Here is a 19,780-nt window from a genome sequence, read left to right as displayed (position 1 = left end):
TCGTTATACGTTATGATGACTGGAGTTTACGTACACGTAATTGGTTCTATCACATACATACATACATACATACATACATACATACATACATACATACATACACACATACATGTACTAGTACATACCAGGGCCGTAGCCTGACCAAATTGCCAAGGGAGGCAGCACTTTGTCTTGGTGCAATCATGCATTTCAAATTTCGAAAAATCCTAATTTACATACATTTACATGCAATTGACATAATATCTATTTTAGCATACGCAAGTAAATATCATTTGTAAGGTCAGAAAAAATAAAAAATGCTGGTCAACGGGTAACCTAACCCATCACATTGGGTAAGTAGGTCGATTTCATTTTTTGAGGATAAAACAAACCATATATAATGATAGCAAAATATTTCAGGTCGAGTTTAGATAGAACTTATTCAGTCATTTTGATATTATCACACCCTCTCTTCTCAAAAGGTGTTAAGCCCCGGCAATTGAATCTCGAGCATTATTTTAGCCACCCTTTCTGTCACACTACAGTGGAGATATCAAATCATATGGTACAATGATGCATTGGAAGGAGACAACTCAAAAGGTGAAAAAAATGAAAATTTTGCAGTGTAGGAGGCCATTTAGAGGCATAGAATATCAAACCATAGACATAATAAAATACCAGAATTGAAACAATTATGCTATGCATTACATATTATCTGGAAGTGTATTTTGTGGCAAAGCTGAAAGATATTATGCGGATGTGCACATGGTAAATGACTTCTCCTGAAGTTTAATTTATTCCAAAAAATCCCGAATAAAGAGCAAACCATTTCAAGACTTCCAGACTGTTGATGGCCCAATGGTCGTAAACTTTTGTTCAATCCTTTTTAGTGCACATTTGGATATTTAATCTCAATTCATGCTTGTATGCAACATCAGAGCCAAGTAAACCACTGTATAAGATATGATATAATTTGGAATAGACTCAAATGTATACTGTTACATGTACTATTCAGAAAATATAAAGAAATGTCCTTAATTTTGAAAAAAAATGCGAAGCCCGCATGAGGATATATTGCTCATCACCAGAGAAAAATATATGGGTAGGTTGAAAGAGCTTTTTCATTTTTTCTGGCCTAATGTCGTATCTTTCAAAGTAGTTGCCGAAAAGATGTCACATTCAAAGTAAAAAAATGGATGGTGCTTTCTCAAATAAGTACAACAAAATAATCATTTTCTTTACCCGACTTCAAAAACTGTTATGGCGCGTTTATGTCGGAACCCAAGGTGAACTCAGTGAATTCTCCTTGCCATTATCATTATAATGGAAATTGAAGTTTGGATTTTGATGTCGAAGGTACAGCTCTGTTTACAAATTTAGGGCCATTCTTTCCATAGCAAAGTGTCGCTTCAGACAAGGAGATCCAATATCTCCAGCACTTTTTATTATGTCACTTGAACTACTTTTAGTTGCCTTACGGGCTAATACCTCTATTCATGGTATAAAAATATGTATGTCAGAGATAAAAGCCTCCGCATTCGCAGATGACCTCACATGTTTTCTTGCTGACCTCGACTCTGTAAATAATTTGCTTACTCTTCTTGAGACTTTCAGTATTTATTCAGGTCTTTGTGTAAACTTTGAAAAATCAGAAGCAATGTGGATTGGTTCATGGAGATCCCGAAACGATCCACCATTCGGGGTGATGTGGCCAATGTCCCCTTTAAAGATTGTTGGTATCTATTTTTCTTACAATTCTGATCTTGCATATGGTATGAATGTCAGAGGACCCATGGATTCCTTGAAAAAATGTCTGACCTTATGGTCTGCTAGAAAACTTACTTTAATTGGCAAGGTGCAAATTATAAAAACCCTTGTAATTCCAAAATTTTTATATTTGTTCAATTTGATTGTTATGAACAAAAGGGACATAAAGCAAATCAATAAGCTACTCCATAAATTCATTTGGAATGGGCCAGAAAAAGTGGCAAGATCAACACTGATAGGGGACATTGGCCAAGGAGGACTTAATATGCTCGATGTCTTTGCCTTGTATGATGCTTTCAGAGTGAAATGGATACAAAGATATTTAAATGGTGAAATTTCACATCCATGGAAAATCCCTTTTTCGTATTATTTAAGACCAGTGGGGGGTAGCCTTATTTTCAAGTGTAATTTTAGAACCAGTCTTTTAGATATTACCATTCCTCCATTCTTTAGGAGTATTCTAGTAAGTTGGCAAAAGATGTTACCTTATAATAACATACAGTCGGTAGAGGATACTGTAATCTGGAATAATGCCAGAATTCTTGTGAATAACAGAAGTGTTTGTTACCTCGATTTTATTTCAAAAGGAATTGTTTATATTGCAGACATATTTGATCCAACTGGTAAGATCAAGGGATGGGAAGCCCTTGAAAGTATAGGTCTCTCAAAAATTCACCTCCTCCTGTGGAGGGGAGTTATATCGGCACTTCCTTTGGAATGGAGGAATGGTAATCCTGTTCATGTGAGACCAGAAACTCCTGTGGGTCTTTTTGTTAAAAATTCTTTTTTTCCAATAGAGAAAACTACTTGTAAGAAAGTTAGAAAACAACTTTCAGCAAATTATTTTATTCCACCCAGAGCTCAATATTACTTTCAGCACATACTTGAGACAGAAATAGAAGTAAATGAGTGGAACGAACTTTATCGCATACCTTTTCAGGTAACAGTTGAAACAAAACTTCAAGAATTTCAGTGGAAATTAAATCATAATATCATTTTTACCAATTATTCATTATTTCGTATGAAACCTCCACTGGTCGAATCAAGCCTCTGTACTTTTTGTAAGCTTACTGACGAGACAGTACTTCACCTTTTTTGTAATTGTGAATGTGTTAAACTAATATGGAATCGACTGTTTGTAGCATGGGTAAGATTTTGAATATTCAAGAAAATCTATCTGAAAAGCAAATACTACTTGGTGACAGACTTTTCTCACCTATACTTAACCACATTGTAATCATCACTAAGACAACAATATATGACTGTAAGCTAAATGGTAAAATACCTTCCTTTAACATGGTTAGGCAGAAAGTTAATATTAAAAGGAAAATAGAATACTACATGATGAAAAGGAAAGACATGTTAGATAAATTTCATCAGAAATGGAATGACTTAAATGGCAATATTGTGTAACAGTCAAAATTATCATGAAATGAGAAAGCAAAAACTCCCTTCTTTGTATGTACTCTTTCTTTATTTCCTATTGTTCCACTTCTGTACACTTGTATATGTATACATTTTGTTTGAAAAGCAATAAAAACTGATTAAATATAAAAAAAAAGAAAAAGTGTCGCTTCAAAATGAATTGCGGAATAACGCTAGTGTCAGTGTGCAATGAGATAATTATATCACACAACATTTTAACAAAAGACAACGTCGAACACAATTATTGAAAGAAATATCTTCGAAATAGTGGATCTTAAACTGCGTACCTTGTTTAATAGGTTTTCAGGGCCACCAAATATTCCAAAAAGAGATCTGCCGTTTTATCAGTATGAAATGTTTTAATATAAGGAACAAGATGTAAATGAGATCAAGCACATCTTCGGAGTCACTGCATGCAGCATAGCAGGCGACCTCACGTTGAACGACTTTTTCCGTCTTTTTTTTTTTGAGTTTCACTCGCTGACATTATAATTGTGACTTGCTATCTTCAAATGAAGGAGACTTTCAAGACTACTGTTACTCGCGGAAAATGCACAGTGCATGTGCGCATTTCTTTTGTACTTTCCCGTACAAAGAATTTTTAATTTGCTACAAAAAATTACAATTTTTAACTGGACACATTTTTATTCAAAGTTAAGCCAGCGTACAATAGCAATATAAGATACATATTAGCCCGGAGTCAGTGTACAGTCATTTTAGTAAACTATCCATTTAAATCGCGCATGCTAGGAATCGTCACGTAAATGACGATTTTAATAGCATCGTTATGTATTCAAAAAGTAGGTTTTTGTCTTTCTTTTTCCCCAACATCTCAGGGGGGGGGGGGCAGATGCCCCCTTCCCCCCCACAGGCTACGGTACTGCATACATACATACATACATACATACATACATACATACATACATACATACATACATACATACATATAAATACATACATACATACATATACATACATACGTACATACGTACATACACGCATACACACACATACATACACACACACATACATACATACATACATACATACATACATATACATACATACATACATACATATAAATACATACATACATACATATACATACATACGTACATACGTACATACACGCATACACACACATACATACACACACACATACATACATACATACATACATACATACATACATACATACATACATACATACATACAACTCTGTTTAAAAAAATTAAGAAACTAACTGTGAAATAAACTTACCACTGAGTAGCACACTGTGAAATAAACTTACAACTAACTGATTAGCAGATTGTGAAATAAACTTACCACTAATTGAGTCGTAGACTGTGAAATAAACTTACCACTAATTGAGTCGTAGACTGTGAAATAAACTTACCACTAATTGAGTAGCACACTGTGAAATAAACTTACCACTTATTGAGTCGTAGACTGTGAAATAAACTTACCACTAATTGAGTAGCACACTGTGAAATAAACGTACCACTTATTGAGTCGTAGACTGTGAAATAAACTTACCACTAATTTAGTAGCACACTCGTCGAACACGGTGACGTATGGTTTCAATATATCAAAGTGAAATCCTGGAGTCAGTAATCGTCTGTTACGAAACCATTTCTTTCCTCTACTGAGGAGTAATCCATCACCAAGCCATGGACGGAGAAAACCATAGTAAACTTCATCTTTGACTTCTGCGAAGACAAGAATATATAATAAATACAGGAGAAGTGAAATTACCTTGATGTTTCACTCTTGAGACATGGTGTTTTTGACACAAAGATAGACGCAATTCGACTGTAGACTAACAATAACATAGTCATGACGCTCACAGCAGGTTCCTTTACCCAGTCACATCGAAAAGTGATAAGCATTAATTGCTATTCTTTCAATGCAGTAGAAACAGGCTTCTTCTGAAAACATCACACATGGGTAAATGAGAGTGGCACCTCAACAGTTGTGTAATTTGTATTTGAAGTAGTCTGAGTTTGTGTGTAGAAAACATTATATCCCGTTAGTGAAACACCAAGCCAACTTCTTTTCTCCTGTATCTTCTGGGTAAAACTATTATTTGTGACAGTTCATTGAATTATTTTTAATCAGTAAATTCGATTCGCCAACGGAAACAACTAGATTTATATACAGTGGAATAACATGTGGGGGTTGGGGGTTGGTGAGAGATTATTGTGTATGTTTGTTGTCATTTCTTTTATTGTTTTTGACAGTATAACGATTTTATAATCTCGAAAAAACTACATTGACATTGTCGATTGCCAGATTCGTATATTTAATTTGACAGACAAGATTAAAATCTATCAGCTAGTACCGCAATTCACTGGTTTAGAAGCCTGATAGGGCTGGACATGACGTATCTCATACTTAGGGAGCCTTCAGTAATTACAAGGGGGCCGATCAGACCGGGTTGTAGGCTGAAATATGACTCTCCCCCGATGCCGTTTTGCTAAAATGTGACCGTCCCTCAATATAATTTCTCTAAAATATGACACCCCCCCCCCTTGTTAAAATATTTCAAAAACATGGTTTAAATGCTGTCAGACATGGAAAAGAACACTACTCCCAGAATCAATGGTTTCCAGATTCATACATTTAATTTGACAGACTCGATGTTTGTCCTACAATAACAAAGCACACAATGTCTTATAAAGCAAGTTGCTATAGTTTTGACTTTTAATGAGAAATTATATGTAATTATTTAGCATATTAATGATTTCAAGTAATTAATCCATATCTAAAGAATGCACACTTCAAATTCCATAAAATTTGGTACATACATCAATCATAATAATAGTTTGTTTTAATGAGTAATTTGCATAATTGATGATGTTTGATAATTAGGTGATATAGTAAGAATGGAAACTTGAAATGTAACATAACATGGTACTCATATCAACCATAACAATGCGTGCAGGTTCTATGAACGTTGTTGATGTAGCATTTAGTTTTAATGAGAAATTTGCATAATTAATGATCTTCAGTAATTGAGCTAAATCTTGCGAATTCACATTTCAAATTTCTTAAATTGGGTGCATCACAAATCAAACATAACAAAACGCAGTTTACTTTTAAGCTTGTTGATGTAGCGTTTAGTTTTAGAGAGAAATTTGCATAATTAATGATTTTCGGTAATTAGGCTATATCTTGAAAATACTAACTTCAAATTTAATAATGTTATACCTTCATCAACCACAACCACGCACATGTGTTTGATGTAGTCTTGATATAGTTTAAATTGTGATGTGTAATTTGCATAAATAACCATTTTCGATAATTAGACAATATCTTTAATAGAATGCAAGCTTTAGAAATCAATTAATTTAGTACAAGCATTTATGGTAAAGAAATGCATGTGCCCATTAAAGCTTGTTGATGTAGCTTAATATCTTAATGCTTCAATTCCATAATTAATGTTTTGTCGATGATTAGACAATATATTAAGTATGCAAGGTCAAAGTTCATGTAGTTTCATATATTTATTAATTTTCCAGTTAAGGGTGCAGCTATGTAGAGGATGAGTACCGTTTTGTACTAGTGTGCCCTAAATATCAACAGTTCAGAACTAAGTTTATTCCTGAATTTTATTTCTCACCTGCATATTTATTTTGTTAGTGAAAACAACAAACACCTTCACTCTTCAAAACCTTGGAAAATTTACATTCTTTGCCATGAAAATACGTAAACAGTAAAACCGCTCTACATAAGATGATTTATTTAATTATTTATTCTATGTGAACATACTTTTGTGACCATGAACCATAATTTAATTATTCAGATATGTACATTTAAGGCCCATGGCCTAAAGTACCCAATAAACACTATTATTTCCAGTTATTACGAGAGGCATTCATATTAAATCTGGTTTAAAGATAAATGCAAATATACAGCTGCCAACAACTGCTGTTACGTACACTTAGTGATAACAACTAACGTAAATAGTTACTGCAATATCCAATAGAAAGAAAAACAAATACTAAAAGTCTGCATTGAAAACGTTTAAACTATATATGTATTTTAAAATAGCAAGGTTCGAAAATGCGCCAACGTGTACCACTTAGGGAGCCTTCAGTATTTACAGGGGGGCCCGGAGGAATCGGGGGGGGGGTCACATTTTAAAAACCTGTTCTTAGGGGAGGGTCATATTTTGAATTATAATGTTTTGTGACCAAATTGAAGATTTAATGATTGTCAATTTGTTGTGTGTGTTTTGAGATGTAAAAGTGAGATGAGCACTCAACATTTATTTTTACGAGTACTTTACATGTCAAAGTACAAAATACATATATTATAAGAAAATTGTTTAATAAAATTTAAACGATGCATTTTATTGAGTGTACCATCTCACCGTATCACTCACACTGTCCGTGAATGTTGTTAAAATATTTACATATAATTCACAGTTATAGTAACCGATGTTATCACTCTTTTATTGAAGAAATGCATGACTGTATAGCCTTTCAAATCTGTACTGCACATTGGCATTCTCTCTCTTCGTTGCAAAATGAAACTCTGCATAAATAAATATCATTCAATAGTACAATAAATATAAATTATTTCTGCAATATAATATGAATCTCATACTGTCATAACTCTTTGACTGTTTGTCACTTTATCTGTACAAAAAATAATTTCTCTAATACAGAGTCACAATCATTTAATTTTTATGTATACATATAATGGGAATATTGATTAACGTTCAGTATATGCAGTACCGTAGCCTGCGGGGGGGGGGGGGCAGCTGCCCCCTAGAGATTTTGGAAAAAAAAGCAAGAAAAAAGCGACTTTTTGAATACATAGCGATGTTATTAAAATCGTTATTTACGTGATAATTCCTTGCATGCGCGATTTCAATTGATGGTTCACTAAAGTCAAAAGTGACTGTACACTGACTCCTCGCTAATATGTATCTTTATCTCTATTGTACGCTGGCTTAACTTTGAATAAAAATATGTCCAGTTAAAAATTGTAACTTTAAAAATTCTTTGTGCGGGAAAGTACAAAAGAAGTTCACATACACTGTGCATTTTCCGCGAGTAACAGTAGTCTTGAAAGTCTCCTTCATTTGCAGATAGCAAGTCGCAATAATGTCAGAGAGTGAAACTCCAAAAAAAAGAAGACAGAAAAAGTCGTTCAACGTGAGGTCGCCTGTTGCATGCAGTGACTCCGAAGATGCACTCAACCTCATTTACATCTTGTTACTTATATTAAAACATTTACTGATAAAACGGCAGACCTTTTTTTTGGAATATTTGGTAGCCCTTAAAAACTATTAAACTAGGTACGCAATTTAAGATCCGCTCTTTAAAGATCCACTTTCAATAATTGTTTTCGGCGTTGTCTTTGGTTAAAATGTTGTTTGATATAATTATCTCATTGCACTGACACTAGGGAGGGGTAAAGAAAATGATTATTTTGTTGTGTTTCTTGTTTGAGAAAGCACAATCCAATTTTTTTTATTTAAAAGTTTTTTTTTTTTCACTTTGAATGTGATATCCTTTCGGCAACTACTTTGAAAGATGTGATATTAGGCCAGGAAAAATTTATTTAACATTTATTTAACCGTGAATTGTGTACATTTCCTAACTGTAGCTATGCAGACAAATTGCAAGAGATAGTATCAAGATGACTGAATAAGTTCTATCTAAACTCGACCTGAAATATTTTGCTATCATTATATATGGTTTGTTTTATGCTTGTCAAGCATTGTGAACAAATGAAATTCTACCTACTTACCCAATGTGATGGGTTAGGTTGCCCGTTGACCAGCTTTTTTATTTTTTCTAGCCTTACATATGATATTTAATTGCGTATGCTAAAATATATATTATGTAAATTATATGCAAATTTATGTAAACTAGTCACTTTTCTAAATTTTAAATGCATGATTGCACCAAGACAAAGTTCTGCCCTCCCTGGCAATTTGGTCAGGCTACAGCCCTGGGGTCATGTTTTACTTAATAGAACATGTGTGATTTCCCCCTTGTAAATACTGAAGGCTCCTTACCTTAGTATTCAGCGCGTCGACGTATAATTGGTGACTGGACTTATCATAGGTACGTGTCCTGTTTCATGATGAAGCTCCCACAGTTATTTGCGCTGTTGACGGTTGTATATAATTTTGAATTTACCAGTCTACATACGGAAATAATCTAGACAATGTACATATCATCGTTGGAGCGAGAAAGCTTTTTAAATCCAATTCTAGACATTTCGTGAATGTATACATAGACAGGGGCGCGTAGACAAGAGACACAATTGTATGATATGATAGGATTCCCTTGTATAACAACGTTTTTTTTTGTTGAGTGTGAGTTTGTGTTTGTTTGTTTGTTTGTTTGTTTGTTTGTTTGCTGGTGTATGTGTGTGTGTGTTTGTGTTTGTGTTTTCGTTTGTGATTGTGTTTGTTTATTTATTTTTTCGTTGATTGTTGATTGGTTGTTTGAAGGTTGACTTTCTTAAATAGAAAAGAGATGTCATGGATTGCCACACATAAATGTGTAGTCTTGTATTTCTTTCATTTCTAGGTTGGCTACTGGTAGTACGTGGACGACAACAAAGATTGTGAAAAACCGTGCAATTGGACAGAATGAGAGACTACCAATATAAACTATTAGGAATACTTATTGTATTATTGGTTGGGTATGGATTTGTCAAGTTCGGTCACGAATTGACATCTATTGACCGTGCAAGAGAAATGTCACAGATAGATGTCCATCATGAGTTGACCTCGAAAGATCGCACCAGTAAACTACCACAGGTAGCTGATGATGTGAAAAAGATGTACACCTCGAATGTGACGTCACAGGTTACTGTTAATACTGGTAACTACACCAATGTAACTACGAAAGCTAAATCAATCTACAACCGATGTGGGTTCGTAAACGTTCAATTCCTTAATCTAGGATTTCTGAACATGACAAAGAGCTGGATCTGTAATGTTGAGTGTCTTGGAATAATTTCATCGACTCTGTTCATAGTAAATGATATTGAAACTCATCGGCAACTAACAAGTTGGAATCCACAACTAAACGTAGTCCTTGAATCGTTCGGTACGTCTGATTCTATGAAGTATGGACAAGTCCAATACTATAGACATGGATTATTCCGAGCTAAAGTTGTCAACGAACTCCTGCGACATGGTATATCAGTTTTTAAGACCGAAGCTGATGCTGTGTGGTTTGGCAACCCCGTCGACTATTTTCAGCGTTACAGTAATACCGACATGATTGTGATGTATGATAAGTGTTTCAAAATGAAACCAACGAAGATATTAAACGGGGGCTTTATTTACCTGAATGCAACATCAGAGACAAAGGTTGTTTGGAATGAATTAACAAAAACACTTGAAGAAACACTGGCTCGTTACGCCAAATACGTTGGAGAAAAGAAAATTGGCGTTGCTGGTAGTGATCAGTTGAGACTTACTAATGTCATAAAGAGACACCGGGTACACATACACGTGCAATGGTTACCAATCGAACATTACGTTAGCGGGATTTGGTACGAGGATAAAGTTGTTCAGCACCAAACTCACCCTGTAGTACTTCTGAATAATTTCATCAAAGGAAACGAGAAGAAGGAAGAACGTGCAAAGGAACGGGGTCACTGGTTTTTATCAAATGATGATACGTGTATCCCATGTCAACAAAAACAGACTCGAAACAGTAATTGAGGTAACGTAAATTAAAGAAAAAAAGAGCAGTACCGTAGCCTACGGAGGGGGGGGGGGCAGCTGCCCACCTGACATTTCTGAAAAAAGCAAGAAAAAAAGCGACTTTTTGAATACATAGCGATGTTATTAAAATCGTTATTTACGTTATGATTCCTAGCATGCGCGATTTAAATTGATGGTTCACTAAAGTTAAAAGTGACTGTACACTGACTCCTCGCTAATATGTATCTTATATCTCTAGTGTACGCTCGCTTAACTTTGAATAATTATGTGTCCAGTTAAAAATTGTAACTTTTGTGCGGGAAAGTACAAAAGAAGTTCACATGCACTGTGCATTTTCTGCGAGTAACAGTAGTCTTGAAAGTCTCCTTCATTTGAAGATAGCAAGTTGCAATAATGTCAGAGAGTGAAACTCCAAAAAAGACAAGACGGAAAAAGTTGTTCAAGTTGAGGTCGCCTGCTATGCTGCATGCAGTGACTTCGCAGATGCACTCGACCTCATTTACATCTTGTTCCTTATATTAAAACATTTACTGATAAAACGGCAGACCTGTTTTTTGGAATATTTGGTGGCCCTGAAAAACTATTAAACTAGGTACGCAGATCCACTTTCAATAATTGTGTTCGGCGTTGTCTTTGGTTAAAATGTTGTTTGATTAATTATCTCATTGCACTGACACTAGCGTTATTACACAATTCATTTTGAACCGACAACTTGTTATGGAAAGAATGGCCCTGAATTTGTAAACAGAGCTGTACCTTCGACATCAAAATCTAAACTTCAATTTCCATTATAATGATAATGACAAGGAGAATCCATTGAGTTCACCTTGGGTTCCAACATAAAGGAGGGCCATAAAAGTGTTGGGAGTAGGGTAAAGAAAATGATCATTTTGTTCAAAGCACCATCCATTTTTTTATTTAAAAGTTTGGGTTTTTTTAACTTTGAATATGTTGTCTTTTCGGCAACTACTTTGGAAGATGTGACATTAGGCCAGGAAAAATGAAAAAGCTGTTCAACATACCCATATATTTTTTTTGGTGATGGGCAATATATCATCATGCGGTCTTCGCATTTGTTTCAAAATTAAGGATATTTCTTTATATTTTCTGAATAGTACATATATGTAACAATATACATTTGAGTCTATTCCAAATTATATAATATCTTATACAGTGGTTTACTTGGCTCTGCTGATGCATACAAGCATGAATTGAGATTAAATTAAGCTGTTGCATATCGAATGTGCACTAAACAGAATTGAGCAAAGGTTTACGACCATGGGAGTGGGCTGAACAGTCATAGGGCCATCAAAGTCTGAACGTTTTGAAATGTTTTGCTCTTTATTCGTGATTTTTTGGAACCAAATTAAACTTCAGGAGACGTCATTTACCAATTGAGTGCACATCCGCAAAATATCTTTCAGCTTTGCCACAACAAAACACACTTCCAGATAATATGTAATTTATAGCATGATTGTTTCAATTCTGGTATTTTATTACCATATGTTCAAGTATTGTAAGACTTTAAATTATGTCTATGGTTTGATATTTTATGCCTCTAAATGGCCTCATACACTGTCTTATTTTCATTTTTTCACCTTTGGAGTTGTCTCCTTCCAATCAGTAGCAATCAAGGTGATAATTGTCTTTCTCCCAAAACAAGATGGAAGGTGTCTGGCTAAGTACCTCCTTTGATAGGTTAGAGCTAATTAGAGACATCTCCGTGTGCGTGTGAAGTCCACATCCTGTGGAACGTAATCTCATTCAGAGTATTATTGTTGTTGGATATCACTGTTATTTTAATGTATCATATTGTACCACGTAATTTTATATCTCCATTTTAGTGTAGGTGACAGAAGGGGTGGCTAAAATAATGCTTGAGTTTCATTTGGTGGGGCTTAACATTTTTTGAGAAGAGAGGGTGAGAGGAGCTACAACATTTATTTAACCGTGAATTGTGTACATTTCCTAACTGTAGCTATGCAGACAAATTGCAAGAGAGAGTATCAAGATGACTGAATAAGTTCTATCTGAACTCGACCTGAAATATTTTACTATCATTATATATGGTTTGTTTCATCCTTGTCAAGCATTGTAGCCTTACATATGATATTTAATTGCGTATATGCTAAAATTGATATTATGTAAATTATATGCAAATTTATGTATATTAGTCACTTTTCTAAATTTTAAATGCATGATTGCATCAAGACAAAGTTCTGCCCTCCCTGGCAATTTGGTCAGGCTATGGCCCTGGGGTCATGTTTTACTTAATAGACCATGTGTAATTTTCCCCTTGTAAATACTGAAGGCTCCCTTACCTTACTATTCAGCGCGTCGACGTGTCGGTGACTTGACTTATTACAGGTAAGTGTGAGAATTTGTTGAAGCTTGTTCCCTTGCTCATGATGAAGCTCCCACAGTTATTTGCGCTGTTGACGGTTGTATATAATTTTGAATTTACCAGTCTACATACGGAAATAATCTAGACAATGTACATATCATCGTTGGAGCGAGAAAGCTTTTTTAAATCCAACTCTAGATATTTCGTGAATGTATACATAGATAGGGTGCGTAGACAAGAGACAAAACTGTATGATATGATAGGATGTCCCTTGTATAATAACGTTTTGTGTTGAGTTTAAGTTTGAGTTTGTGAGTGCGTGTGTGAGTGTGTGTGTGTGTGTTTGTTTGTTTGTGTGTGTATGTATGTATGTATGTATGTATGTATGTATGTATGTATGTATGTATGTATGTATGTATATGTGTGTGCGTGTGTTTGTGTTTGTGATTGTGTTTGTTTATTTATTTTTTCGTTGATTATTGATTGATTGTTTGTAGGTTGACTTTCTTAAATAGAAAAGTGATGTCATGGATTGCCACACATAAATGTGTAGTCTTGTATTTCTTTCATTTCTAGGTTGGCTACTGGTAGTACGTGGACGATAACAAAGATTGTGAAAAACCGTGCAATTGGACAGAATGAGAATCTACACATATCAACTATTAGGAATACTTATTTTATTATTGGTTGGGTATGGATTTGTCAAGTTCGGTCACGAATTGACATCTATTGACCGTGCAGGAGAAATGTCACAGATAGATGTCCATACCGAGTTGACTTCGAAAGATCGCACCAGTAAACTACCACAGGTAGCTGATGATGTGAAAAAGATGTACACCTCGAATGTGACGTCACAGGTTACTGTTAATACTGGTAACTACACCAATGTAACTACGAAAGCTAAATCAATCTACAACCGATGTGGGTTCGTAAACGTTCAATTCCTTAATCTAGGATTTCTGAACATGACAAAGAGCTGGATCTGTAATGTTGAGTGTCTTGGAATACTTTCATCGACTCTGTTCATAGTAAATGATATTGAAACTCATTAGCAACTAACAAGTTGGAATCCACAATTAAACGTAGTCCTTGAATCGTTCGGTACGTCTGATTCTATGAAGTATGGACAAGTCCAATACTACAGACATGGATTGTTCCGAGCTAAAGTTGTCAACGAACTTCTGAGACGCGGTATATCTGTTTTTAAAACCGAGGCTGATGCTGTATGGTTTGGCAACCCCATCGACTATTTTCAGCGTTACAGTAATATCAACATGATTGTAATGCATGATGAGTGTTTCAAAATGAAACCATCGAAGATATTAAACGGGGGCTTTATTTACCTGAATGCAACATCAGAGACAAAGGTTGTTTGGACAGAATTGACAAAAACACTCGACGAATCACTGGCTCATTACGCAGAATACGTTGGAGGAAAGAATATTGACTCTGATGGTAATGATCAGGTTAAACTTAACAATATCATTACCAAACACCCAGTAAACGTACACGTGCAATGGTTACCAATTGAACATTACGTTAGCGGGATTTGGTACGGGGATAAAGTTGTTCAGAATCAAACTCACCCTGTAGTAATTCTGAATAATTACATCATTGGAAACGATAACAAGGAAAAACGTGCAAAGGAACGGGGTCACTGGTTTTTATCAAATGATGATACGTGTATCCCATGTCAACAAAAACAGACTCGAAACAGTAATTGAGGTAACGTAAATTAAAGAAAAAAGGAGCAGTACCGTAGCCTGCGGAGAGGGGGGGGGCAGCTGCCCACTGACATTTCTGAAAAAAAGCAAGAAAAAAAGCGACTTTTTGAATACATAGCGATGTTATTAAAATCGTTATTTACGTGATGATTCCTATCATTCGCGATTTAAATTGATGGTTCACTAAAGTCAAAAGTGACTGTACACTGACTCCTCGCTATTATGTATCTTATATCTCTAGTGTACGCTCGCTTAACTTTGAATAAAAATGTGTCCAGTTAAAAATTGTAACTTTTGTGCGGGAAAGTACAAAAGAAGTTCACATGCACTGTGTATTTTCTGCGAGTAACAGTAGTCTTGAAAGTCTCCTTCATTTGAAGATAGCAAGATGCAATAATGTCAGAGAGTGAAACTCCAAAAAAAGACAAGACGGAAAAAGTTGTTCAAGTTGAGGTCGCCTGCTATGCTGCATGCAGTGACTTCGCAGATGCACTCGACCTCATTTACATCTTGTTCCTTATATTAAAACATTTACTGATAAAACGGCAGACCTGTTTTTTGGAATATTTGGTGGCCCTGAAAAACTATTAAACTAGGTACGCAGATCCACTTTCAATAATTGTGTTCGGCGTTGTCTTTGGTTAAAATGTTGTTTGATTAATTATCTCATTGCACTGACACTAGCGTTATTACACAATTCATTTTGAACCGACAACTTGTTATGGAAAGAATGGCCCTGAATTTGTAAACAGAGCTGTACCTTCGACATCAAAATCTAAACTTCAATTTCCATTATAATGATAATGACAAGGAGAATCCATTGAGTTCACCTTGGGTTCCAACATAAAGGAGGGCCATAAAAGTGTTGGGAGTAGGGTAAAGAAAATGATCATTTTGTTCAAAGCACCATCCATTTTTTTATTTAAAAGTTTGGTTTTTTTAACTTTGAATGTGTTGTCTTTTCGGCAACTACTTTGGAAGATGTGACATTAGGCCAGGAAAAATGAAAAAGCTGTTCAACCTACCCATATATTTTTTTTGGTGATGGGCAATATATCATCATTCGGTCTTCGCATTTGTTTCAAAATTAAGGATATTTCTTTATATTTTCTGAATAGTACATATATGTAACAATATACATTTGAGTCTATTCCAAATTATATAATATCTTATACAGTGGTTTACTTGGCTCTGCTGATGCATACAAGCATGAATTGAGATTAAATTAAGCTGTTGCATATCGAATGTGCACTAAACAGAATTGAGCAAAGGTTTACGACCATGGGAGTGGGCTGAACAGTCATAGGGCCATCAAAGTCTGAACGTTTTGAAATGTTTTGCTCTTTATTCGGGATTTTTTGGAACCAAATTAAACTTCAGGAGACGTCATTTACCAAGTGCACATCCGCAAAATATCTTTCAGCTTTGCCACAACAAAACACACTTCCAGATAATATGTAATTTATAGCATGATTGTTTCAATTCTGGTATTTTATTACCATATGTTCAAGTATTGTAAGACTTTAAATTATGTCTATGGTTTGATATTTTATGCCTCTAAATGGCCTCATACACTGTCTTATTTTCATTTTTTCACCTTTGGAGTTGTCTCCTTCCAATCAGTAGCAAGCAAGGTGATAATTGTCTTTCTCCCAAAACAAGATGGAAGGTGTCTGGCTAAGTACCTCCTTTGATAGGTTAGAGCTAATTAGAGACATCTCCGTGTGCGTGTGAAGTCCACATCCTGTGGAACGTAATCTCATTCAGAGTATTATTGTTGTTGGATATCACTGTTATTTTAATGTATCATATTGTACCACGTAATTTTATATCTCCATTTTAGTGTAGGTGACAGAAGGGGTGGCTAAAATAATGCTTGAGTTTCATTTGGTGGGGCTTAACATTTTTTGAGAAGAGAGGGTGAGAGGAGCTACAACATTTATTTAACCGTAAATCGTGTACATTTCCTGACTGTAGCAATGCAGACAAATTGCAAGAGATAGTATTAAGATGACTGGATAAGTTCTATCTAAACTCGACCTGAAATATTTTGCTATCATTATATATGGTTTGTTTTATCCTTGTCAAGCATTGTGAAAAAAATGAAATTCTACCTACATGTACCTACCCAATGTGATGGGTTCGGTTACCCTTTGACCAGCTCTTTTATTTTTTCTAGCCATACATGTGATACTTAATTGCGTATGCTAAAATATATATTATGTAAATTGTATGCACATTTATGTAAATTAGTCACGTTTCTAAATTCTAAATGCTTGATTGCACCAAGACAAAGTTCTGCCCTCCCTGGCAATTTGGTCAGGCTACGGCCCTGGGGTCATGTTTTACTTAATAGACCATGTGTGATTTCCCCCTTGTAAATACTGAAGGCTCCCTTATCTTAGTATTCAGCGCGTCGACGTGTCGGTGACTGGACTTATTACAGGTACGTGTGAGAATTTGTTGAAGCTTGTTCCCTTTCTCATAATGAAGCTCCCACAGTTATTTGCGCTGTTGACGGTTGTATATAATTTTGAATTTACCAGTCTACATACGGAAAAAATCTAGACAATGTACATATCATCATTGGAGCGAGAAAGCTTTTCAAATCCAATTCTAGTAGACATTTCTTGAATCTATACATATACAGGGGTGTAGACAAGAGACACAATTGTATGATATGATAGGATTCCCTTGTATAACAACTTTATTGTTGAGTGTGAGTTTGTGTGTGTGTGTGTGTGTGTGGGTGTGTTTGTTTGTTTGTTTGTTTGTTTGTTTGTTTGTTTGTTTGCTTGTGTGTATGTTTGTGTTTTCGTTTGTGATTGTGTTTGTTTATTTATTATTTCGTTGATTATTGGTTGATTGTTTGTAGGTTGACATTCTTAAATAGAAAAGAGATGTTAACTTCTGGATTGCCACACATAAATGTGTAGTCTTGTATTTCTTTCATTTCTAGGTTGGCTACTGGTAGTACGTGGAGTCCTTTTTGCTGGCCGATAACAAAGATTGTGAAAAACCGTGCAATTGGACAGAATGAGAATCTACACATATAAACTATTAGGAATACTTATTTTATTATTGGTTGGGTATGGATTTGTCAAGGTCGGTCACGAATTGACTTCTATTGACCGTGCAAGAGAAATGTCACAGATAGATGTCCATCATGAGTTGACTTCGAAAGGTCGTACCAGTAAACTACCACAGGTAGCTGATGTTATGAAAAAGATGTACACCTCGAATGTGACGTCACAGGTTACTGTTAATACTGGTAACTACACCAATGTAACTACGAAAGCTAAATCAATCTACAACCGATGTGGGTTCGTAAACGTTCAATTCCTTAATCTAGGATTTCTGAACATGACAAAAAGCTGGATCTGTAATGTTGAGTGTCTTGGAATACTTTCATCGACTCTGTTCATAGTAAATGATATTGAAACTCGTCAGCAACTAACAAGTTGGAATCCACAATTAAACGTAGTCCTTGAATCGTTCGGTACGTCTGATATTATGAGGTTTGGACAAGTTCAATACTACAGACATGGATTGTTCCGAGCTAAAGTTGTCAACGAACTTCTGAGACGCGGTATATCTGTTTTTAAAACCGAGGCTGATGCTGTATGGTTTGGCAACCCCATCGACTATTTTCAGCGTTACAGTAATATCGACATGATTGTGATGCATGATAAGTGTTTCAAAATGAAACCAGCGAGGCTATTAAACGGGGGCTTTATTTACCTGAATGCAACATCAGAGACAAAGGTTGTTTGGAATGAATTGACAAACACACTCGAAGAATCATTGGCTCATTACGCAGAATACGTTGGAGAAAAGAATATTGACTCTGATGGTAATGATCAGGTTAAACTTAACAATATCATTACCAAACACCCAGTAAACGTACACGTGCAGTGGTTACCAATTGAACATTACGTTAGCGGGATTTGGTACGGGGATAAAGTTGTTCAGAATCAAACTCACCCTGTAGTACTTCTGAATAATTACATCATTGGAAACGATAACAAAGAAAAACGTGCAAAGGAACGGGGTCACTGGTTTTTATCAAATGATGATACGTGTATCCCATGTCAACAAAAACAGACTTGAGACAGTAATTGAGATGACGCAAATTAAAGAAAAAAGGAGCAGTACCATAGCGTGCGGGTGGGGGAGGGGGGGGGGCAGCTGCCCACTGACATTTTTGAAATAAGCAACCTTCGACATCAAAATCCTAACTTCAATTATTTCCATTATAATGATAATGACAAGGAGAATTCATTGAGTTCACCTTGGGTTCCAACATAAAGGAGGGCCATAAAAGTGTTGGGAGTAGGGTAAAGAAAATGATCATTTTGTTCAAAGCACCATCCATTTTTATTTATTTAAAAGTTTGGTTTTTTTTACTTTGAATGTGATATCTTTTCGGCAACTACTTTGAAAGATGTGACATTAGGCCAGGAAAAATGAAAAAGCTGTTCAACTACCCATATATTTTTATTTTGGTGATTGGCCATATATCCTTATGCTGGCTTCGCATTTGTTTCAAAATTAAGGATATTTCTTGATATTGTCTGAATAAAATATGTAACAATATACATCTGAGTCTATTCCAAATTATATAATATCTTATACAGTGGTTTACTTGGCTCTGCTGATGCATGCAAGCATGAATTGAGATTAAATTCTCCCAAAACAAGATGGACGGTGTCTGGCTAAGTACCTCCCTGGATAGGTTAGATTTAATTTTAGAGACATCTCCGTATGCGTGTGAAATCCACAACCTGTGGAAAGTATTAATCTCATTCAGATTATTATTGTTGTTGGATATCACTG

The 19,780-nt window shown here is 35.3% G+C and overlaps 1 protein-coding gene across 1 annotated transcript in view; it reads right to left on the bottom strand.

Moving 5' to 3' along the window:
* The window catches only part of LOC144448629 (cytochrome P450 4F1-like), a 29,223-nt gene that overhangs the window by 3,547 nt on the left and 5,896 nt on the right, over nucleotides 1-19,780 (bottom strand). Inside the window, exon 3 of the mRNA XM_078138906.1 lies at nucleotides 4,708-4,880. Within this exon, the coding sequence (XP_077995032.1) occupies nucleotides 4,708-4,880 (173 nt within the window). The remainder of the gene's footprint in view (nucleotides 1-4,707; nucleotides 4,881-19,780) is intronic.

Source organism: Glandiceps talaboti, chromosome 17, assembly GCF_964340395.1.
Source record: "Glandiceps talaboti chromosome 17, keGlaTala1.1, whole genome shotgun sequence".
Classification (NCBI taxonomy): domain Eukaryota; kingdom Metazoa; phylum Hemichordata; class Enteropneusta; family Spengelidae; genus Glandiceps; species Glandiceps talaboti.
This window is presented reverse-complemented; position numbering and strand designations above follow the sequence as displayed.